General features: G+C 42.5%; 1 protein-coding gene across 1 annotated transcript; it reads right to left on the reverse strand.

The window, feature by feature from the left end:
* Positions 1-6,341: 6,341 nt before the first annotated feature.
* Positions 6,342-7,331, reverse strand: LOC122486568 (olfactory receptor-like protein OLF4). The gene has a single exon (XM_043585917.1). The coding sequence runs from the start codon at positions 7,329-7,331 to the stop codon at positions 6,342-6,344; it is 990 nt and encodes a 329-aa protein (XP_043441852.1).
* Positions 7,332-9,069: the final 1,738 nt, after the last annotated feature.

The raw sequence follows: 9,069 nt of genomic DNA on the forward strand, positions 1-9,069 counted from the left end.
GAAAGAGAGAGGAGAGAGAGAGAGAGAGATGGGGGAGGGGCAGAGACAGGGAGAATCCCAAGCAGGCTCCACAGTGTCAGCCCTGATGCAGGGCTCAGTGCCATGATGTTAGGTAACTTCTAAACATTCAAGCATCCTGAGACTTTGCTGAGTTCATGTATCACCTCTAGCAGTTTTTTGGTGGAGTCTTTCGACTTTTCCATGTAAAGTATCATGTCTTCTGCAAAAAGTGAAAGTTTGACTTGTTTGCCAATTTGGATGCCTTTATTTCATTTTGTTGTCTGATTGCTGAGGCTAGGACTCCCAACACTATGTTAAACAACAGCGGTGAGAGTGGACATCCCTGTCCTGCTCCTGCTCTTAGGGGGAAAGCTCTCAGTCTTTTCCCATGGAGGGTGATATTAGCTGTGGGCCTTTTTTTGTACGTCTTTTATGGTGTTAAGGTATGTTCCTTCTATCCCGACTTTCTTGAGCATTTTTATCAAGAAAGAGTCTGTATTCTGTTGAATGCTTTATTCTGCATCCACTGACTGGATCATATGGTTCTTGTCCTTTATTCTATTAATGTGATGTATCATATTGATTTGCAAATATTGAACCAGACTTGCAGCTCAGGAATGAATCCCATGTGATCATGGTGAATAATTCTTTGGATACACTGTTGAATTCAATTTGCTAGTATCTTGTTAAGAATTTTTGCAGGATACAAAATCAATGTACCGAAATCGGTTGCATTTCTATACACCAATAATGAAGCAACAGAAAGAGAAATCAAGGAATTGATCCCATATACATAGACCTGGAGGAAACTGTAACTCACAGTGGTGCTGTGAGTTTACTCATCAGGAAGGGGTCACATTCATGGAAAAGGAAGAACAAAAAACCTAACTGCAGTTACTGCTTCCAAACTGGTCTCTTGGGATCAGAGATTCATTAGAGAAATGTCCTTTGTGTGCCAAAGGGTTGTCCACTTGGGAGCCATGCTGGAGTAAGAAGAGAGACATGTACCTAACGAGCAGATACAGGGTGCCGAAAATACCTCCTAGTCTCCTGTCTGTCAGTGTGTGCACCTTAGACAGGAAGGGGTGTGGTTTTCATCTGGTGTTCTGAGTACTCATATTGGCTGGGGGCTGATGCTTCTCTGACCTTCCTGCTTTCTCCATTGAGGAGAAAATGATCTATAATCTATCATCCAGGGAGGAATTCAGCATCCAGGGAAGGATTCAAACTTCCACAAGGAAACCTTCCTGTCAGACAACTCAGCCTCATCATCCGTGGATGAGAGGGTCAGAGAGAGTGGAAGTCGAGAACATTAATCTGTCATCTCCTAAGGGCCAATCCAATTTAGCCCAGAGAATATCACTGTGTCTGTGTGTTTGCTCGCTTAATTAAGTTATAATGTATTTATTCAGTGTTAATATCAGTTTCACCGAATGACTGCCGTTCACACTTTGAAGATCTTTCTTATTCTACCATTCAATTGCTATTATGGCCATTCTACAAAAAATATGTTGAGATTGTTAAATTCACTGTGTGTTTCTAATGGAGTATAATTTTGTCCCCCAGGGGACATTGGTCAATGTCTGGAGACACTTTGTCTGTCACGCTGGAGAGGGGTACACAGAGGTCAGGGATGCCCTGAACATCTTACAGGGCACAGGATGCTCCCCACCACAGGGCAGGCTCTGGGCAGGATGGGTGCAGAGACTGGGAAACTCCTGGTGACAGAATGTCAGTATATGTAATACAGCTGCTTTCAGCTTCTGCGTTCGACCTTGTTACACTTACTCTTATGCCAACAAATTCAGAATAACCCTTTGGCTCCTATTTGAAAGTTTCAAGCACAAACAGTGTAACAGTCCTGTAAGTTTTTTTCCAGGCTGCTGGGTGAAAGAGACAGTTCTTGTTATTTTCCTAAACCATCCCTCAGTTTCAGCCAAGGTCATATGTTTGATGACCATCCTGATTGGTTTTATTATTATTATATGCCCATAGGTTATTCTCTCTCTCTCTCTCTTTTATTTTTAAAACATTACCAACATTTCAAATGATTTCCTGAGATCATTGTTTCTCAATTGATTTTTGCAACATATTTTGATCATAAAAATTTTAAATTTTATTTAAATAAATCTATCTTCTTACTTCTGAGATTATGGCTTTATTTAGTGGTTTTCCTCACTTGTGAATGTTATATGTAGTTTCCTTGATGTTCTGCTATATTGTGTGGTTCCGCTTACACTGAGGTCATAATCCCTCTGATGTTGGTAACGTGTCTGCGGGATAGGACCAGTTTCATATTCTTCCAGATAGATATTCTTCCATTGATGCCAGTATTAGTTTAGATATCCCTTTATTCTAGATGTTATTTAGCAATTCAACCTTTTCCAATGAAATGAAATACAACCTTCCCATATGGTCAATGTCCTTATACTTTGAGACCTAATTTCTGAGTCATCCCACAAATACAAACTGAGCATTGTAGGAACATTATATATTACATTTTTTCGTGTGTAGGCCATTGACAATTTAGTTATGAATCCATGTTGATATCATTAACAATTTCTTTTTTATACCAATTTCAATTAGTTTTTAGTTTTCACATAATTTTGCTGTGGACAGTTGTTTGGAAACTAGTCATTTTAACCTGGTTTCATTATCCTTTATTTTTTAAATTCTATAATTTTTCATATCCTTGGGTTTTTCATACTAACCATATATTCACATACATTGTGACAAAAACAAAAGTGAACAAAGAAGGTGAAATCCCTTCACTAGCATATGTTTCTGTGTAGCATCATGGGCAGAGAACAATAATATAAATATATGGATGGCATCATGCGGTCAAGCATAATCATGTGAAAGAAGTTATTTGGTACAAAACTGGACTGTTGTGACGTCGGGAGCATTTACAGAGCATGGTCTGGGGAAGCCTCTGTCCAGTGGCTGACATACAGAATGAGGATTCGAGGTGCCCCTTGGGTTTGTGAAAAAGAGACCAATACGCAGAGTCCAAGAGTATCGATGAGAGGACTTCATATAGGGATGGGAGACGAGTGCCTGGGTGGCTCAGTGGGTTAAGAGACCTCTTCTTGGTTTCGGCTCAGCTCAGATCTCACCATTCGTGAGATCCAGCCCCTTGTTGGGCTCTGTGCTCACAGCATGGAGCCTGCTTGGGACTCTCTCTGTCCCTCTCCTGCTTTGTGCTCTCTCTCTCTCTCACCCTCCCTCCCCTGCTTGTGCTCTCTCCCTCTCTCCCTCCCCTGCTTGTGCTCTCTCTCTCTCAAAGAAATAAACATTAAAAGGCGAAAGGGATAACAGGGCTGCCCTCACCTGCTGTCAGCCCCCATGAAGACGAATTGCCCAAGTAATGATGCGAGAGGCACGTGAAAGCGAAGTCTTCCGTTGTTGACCTTGTAACTGCGCGCCCTGTAGCCAATCACGTGCTCTTCCTTTTGTGAAGTGTTGGCTTATCCCCTTGCTCATATTTTCCCTTGGCCCCGCCATATGTAAGGTGTTTGACGTTAGGAAGATATCGGCACTTTCGTCTTTGGGGGAGGCAAATGTGTTCTCACATGGTTTTTTCTGGGCATCAGGGGAGGTGGTTGGGTGCAAAGCTGCCAGAAACAAGGAAGTTACTGTTCCTCACAGTCCCTCGGGGACTCCCTGAGCTTCTTGTATCCTTGAATTTTAATAAATGAATTTTAAAAAGTTGGGGTACTAACCTCTTTGGTTGTGTAATAGTTTAGCAGAAACAAGTAGGAATTTCATTATTAGATCACAAGTTACAAACTGTCATTTTTCCCTCCTGATGAAGTGTTTATTAATTATAAGAGATACATTTCAATTTTCTGCAGCATAGACTAGCTTAGCACACTAAAGGGATTCTATGGTTTAATTTTGACAAAAGTACAATCTATGATGTAGTACTTTCATGAGCCGTTTCTGTATTGTAGAAATGGGCTCAGAGGAATTCAATGTGCTGCTCAAAGGCACAAACCAATCAGCATGTAGTCTTAATTGGAATGATGTCAGGATTTTCTGGTTCTGAAACTCTGGGAAGTGGTTCCCACCAGAGTTGCTCTTGGGATTTTTGTCCATGTCTGAAGAGGTGCTTCTGAATATCATCAGCCGCAGGACAGCACTCGACAAAAATAGTTACCCAACTCCAAGGGTCAATGGCGAGAAGGTGAGGAAACCTGTTCCACACTAAGGTTTCTCCACTGTGCACACAATTCACCAGGGACTGTAGTTGAAATGCAAATTCTGATTCCTCAGGTCTCCAGGGGCCCACGGACCCTGCTTCTCTAACAAGCTCCCTGGTGGTGTTGATGCTGCGGGTCCTGGATGTGGAGCCCAGACTGAGAGCAATTTAAGAGAAATTTAGGAGAAATTTCCCTCGTTAGGTCCCTCGTGAGGAGAAATTTAAGTTAGAATTAAAGTTGTGAAGATGGCAATACTAACCCGAAGATCTACAGATTCAATGATAATTTGAAAATAACAAAAATGGGGTATCCTTGGAAAACATTTTTAAAACCATCCTAAAAGTAAATAAAAAATCTTCCAAGCATGAGCACAGGATGTCATCCCATTTATTTATGTATTTTTTAATTTCTTTCAGGACCATTTTATTGTTTTTATGTATGAGTCTTTTGACGGCAATAAGTAACCAATCATTCACCCCAGTGAGTAAATCCCCTTAAACACTGCCACTGCTATTCCATACTTGATTGAGAGATGTACAGCTTGAGAAGAAATGTAGAGCATAGTAATACAAAGAAGAATTTAAAATTGTTTTTTTTAACGTTTATTTATTTTTGAGACAGAGAGAGACAGAGCATGAACGGGGGAGGGTCACAGAGAGAGGGAGACACAGAATCCGAAACAGGCTCCAGGCTCCGAGCCGTCAGCACAGAGCCCGACGCGGAGCTCGAACCCACGGACCGTGAGATCATGACCTGAGCTGAAGTCGGACGCTTAACCGACCGAGCCACCCAGGCGCCCCTGAAAAGGAGAATTTAAAATTTGCTTTATCATAGTCAAAGTCATCTTTGACTCCAAGGCCGTATTAAGTCATTCTACTTTTTTGAATTTCTGTTTCCGTGTAGACTCCACTGGTAGACAAGTTTTTAAAAAAATTTTTTTTTCAACGTTTATTTTTATTTTTGGGACAGAGAGAGACAGAGCATGAATGGGGGAGGGGCAGAGAGAGAGGGAGACACAGAGTCGGAAACAGGCTCCAGGCTCTGAGCCATCAGCCCAGAGCCCGACGCGGGGCTCAAACTCACGGACCGCGAGATCGTGACCTGGCTGAAGTCGGACGCTTAACCGACTGCGCCACCCAGGCGCCCCTTTTTTTTTTTTTTTTTTTAATTTTTTTTTTCAACGTTTATTTTTATTTTTGGGAGACAAGTTTTTGATAATCAGATTTGCCAGTGACTAATGTAAGCACTGAGGACATAGAGCCTGAAAAGAGAACGGGATCCTAATTTGGAGAAAAAAGCTAATGGTCTCTTATAAAACACACTTATCTGTTCATCAGGAAGAGCAGTTATTGTAGTGATATGCAAAAGAATGACAGACACAAAGTGAAAAACTGTGGTCCCAGAGTTAGAATAGAATAGAATGGAATAAATAGAATAGAATGGAATAGAATAGAGAATAGAATCGAATCGAATAGAGAATAGGATAGAATAGAGAATAGTATAGTACAGAATAGAATAGAATAGAAATGGCCTATTTGCCAAATTGAATTTATTCCAACAGAGAGGTAACAAATGAGTATTCCTTTAGTAAAACTAAAATCATTATTATGTGGAATGATTTTGTCATTGGTGAAGAAATTATTCTTTTTTCTTCAAAAAATTTTTAATGTTTTTTTTTTATTTTTCGAGGGAGAAGAGACAGAGACAAAACATAAGTGGGGGGAGGGGAGAGACAAAGGGAGAGACACAAATCTGAAACAGGCTCCAGGCTCTGAGCTATCAGCACACAACCCAATGTGGGGCTCGAACTCGGGAACCAGGAACCTGAGCCGAAGTCAGATGCTTAACCAACTGAGCCACCCAGGTGCCCCTGTGAAGAAATTATTCTTAAGAAATCCAGGCAGTTCCATGAGAAAATGAGAACTCCTAATTTTCTCATATCACTGCTTGCAAATCGATTTAGAAATAAAAGAAAAAGATGACGGGGAAAATGTTGGATCACAGAGAGGGAAAAACTTAATAAAATGAGGAACTAAATTGTACTGAGTGGTTGAAAAAATAAAAATTCCGGGAAATAAATGAGAGAAACAAACTCTATGTCTACAATCTGCTTAAAAAAACAAAATGCAATTTCTGACGCTAAGACCTTGAGGCTTGCAATCCTGGGAAATTCTTCAACTGCAGGACAATTGGACCTTTTCTAACTGCCATCGCAGAGAATCTCTTCAGAGCCCTCTTTATGTCTCTGTTCCTCAGGCTGTAGATGAAGGGGTTCAGCATGGGCGTGACCACCGCATACATCACCGAGGCTGTGGCACTTGAGTCGGAGCTCTGGGTAGCAGCAGAGCTGAGGTACACTCCCAGGCCAGTACAATAAAATAGAGAGACAACCGAGAGGTGAGATGCACAGGTGGAAAATGCCTTATACTTGCCCAGAGCTGATGAAATCCCACGTATGGAGGAAACTATCTTGGAGTAAGAGTAAAGGATCCCAACGAAAGGACCGCCACCCACTAGGATAGCTGCAAAATACATCACCAAGTTATTAAGAAAGGTGTCAGAACAGGCAAGTTGGATCATCTGATTGAGTTCACAGAAAAAGTGGGGGATTTCCAAGCCTGTACAGAAGGACAGCCGCAACACCATTGAAGTTTGCAACAAGGAATGCAGGACACTCGTGATCCAGGACATCAGGACCAGCAGTGCACAGAGCCGGGGGTTCATGATGACCGTGTAGTGTAAGGGGTGACAGATGGCCACAAACCTGTCATAGGCCATAATGGCCAGGAGGCAGATGTCCAATCCTGAAAAGATTATGAAAAAGTTCACCTGTGTGATGCAGTCCTCATAGGTTATGACTTTGCTCTGTGTCTGGATGTTCCAGAGCATCTTCGGGACGGTGGTGGAGGTGATGCAGATGTCTACAAAGGACAGGTTGGCCAGGAAGAAGTACATGGGCGTGTGGAGGCGGGAGTCAGAGCTGACGGCCAGGATGATGAGCAGGTTGCCAAACACAGTGATCAGGTACATGGAGAGGAAAAGCTCAAATACGAGGGGCTGCAGTTCTGGACCCTCTGAAAACCCCAGAAGCAGAAATTCTGATGTCCGTGTATCATTTCCTGGTTCCATGAGGTTGCACTGACCACGAGGAAAGACGATGGGAGACATCATTAATTTTCACATGAACAGTATCACTCACATTGTTGCAATGCTACGACTTGTATTTTGCTGTCAGGAAGTTGTAGTGAGGGTCAAACATATTCCAGGCATTGTTGAGGCAATGAGTCCGGGAAAATCAAAAGCCAGTATAATCCAGTGATGGAGAAGGAACAGAAGGAAATCAAAATATCAATAGGACATCAGAGGGTGTCAAGTGCTGTGAAGAGAACAAGAGTAGGTGTAAAGGACAGCGTGGATACAAGTGTTATTTTGTAATTGGTGTTCAGTCAAGAACAGTGAACAAGGCGACATCTGAACGGAGACCTCAGGGAAAGGAAGGCAGGAGCCACGAGCATGTCTGGGGAAGTGTGTGCTGGCTGAGGGAATGGCCTCTGCTAAGGCCCCGAGGATGATCCTACTTTGAGCTATTTGGGTCCCAAACAGGAAGCATGTGTAGGAAGGGGAGTAAACAGGAGGGGACTCAGAGATGGTGTCAGGAAGTTTCAAGGAAATGGGCGCTGCTGGTTAACCCTCAAGAAAACAGAGTCACTCACCCACACTATGTACTGCTTGTATTTTAGACTCTACTTGCAAAGTCTCCTGTGAATTGACATCGAGCCCTCCTGAGTACTGTGTGTTGATTGAGTTCTGGCTTCTGTATTCACCTCAGAATATATTAGACCGTGTACCCCTGTTCTGAGGATGAATCCCACTCCAAAAAGCACGCACACACACACACACACACACCCCAAATCATTGTTTCTCTGGCTGTGTTCTTACCATGACTTCTCATTCCAGCCCCCGTGATTACGTTTGGAGGGAGTATAACTCAGGCTGGCCAGATCCATAATCATTCCCCTAAACAATGTAAAATGTTACCTGAATTCCAATGAACGAGCTTCCCGTGAAGAAATAACATTGACAAGTGAGAGTGGCATGTTCATTTTCTTTCCTGTATTTGAAGTTTTTAACGTTTATTTATTATTGAGAGAGAGAGAGAGAGAGAGACAGAGCGTGAGTGGGGGAGAGGAGGAGAGACAGGGAGACAGAGAATATGCAGCAGGCTCCAGGCTCCAAGCTGTCAGCACAGTGCCCGACGTGGGGCTCCAACTCACAGACCACGAGATCATGACCTGAGCCGAAGTCAGACGCACACCCATCAGACTTTTATAATACAGAAGATCCCATGCAGGCTCCACGCTCGGCATGGAGACTGATGCATGGTTTGATCTCACGAACCATGAGATCAGGACCTGAGTCGAAAACAAGAGTCAGATGCTCGATGGGCTGAGCCACCCAGGCACCACTGTATTCCAATTTAGTGGGTGAAGGTTGTTTCCTAAAGGCTGGCAAAGGTGGCTATCCAATTGAAAGAAAATAAAGTTTCCCTAGTATGCACATTTTAACAAGTCAGAGGATTAGACATCTTGAAGTAAATGGAAACAGTACATTTTCAGTGAACGTGCATAAAAACGCAGATACAAGCCACAGGTGAGCAAAATCATTGTAATTAAGGCAGGAAAATCGGAAGTAAGAAGATAGATATATTTAGCTACATAAAATTTAAATCATTTTGTGGACATAATATCCAACCCAAGGCATTAAACGGTAATCCGTGAACTTCATGTGAAATGCTGCTAGCTGCGGAATAGGCATAGACTTCATGGACATATAATAACAATAGACATGTAACAATGAATCTGGTGAT

This window comes from Prionailurus bengalensis, chromosome A2 (assembly GCF_016509475.1).
Source record: "Prionailurus bengalensis isolate Pbe53 chromosome A2, Fcat_Pben_1.1_paternal_pri, whole genome shotgun sequence".
NCBI classification, from domain to species: domain Eukaryota; kingdom Metazoa; phylum Chordata; class Mammalia; order Carnivora; family Felidae; genus Prionailurus; species Prionailurus bengalensis.

What these genes read in the sequence shown, in the direction of transcription:
- LOC122486568 (XM_043585917.1), bottom strand. Translation starts at nt 7,331, where the DNA reads ATGGAACCAGGAAATGATACACGGACATCAGAATTTCTGCTTCTGGGG.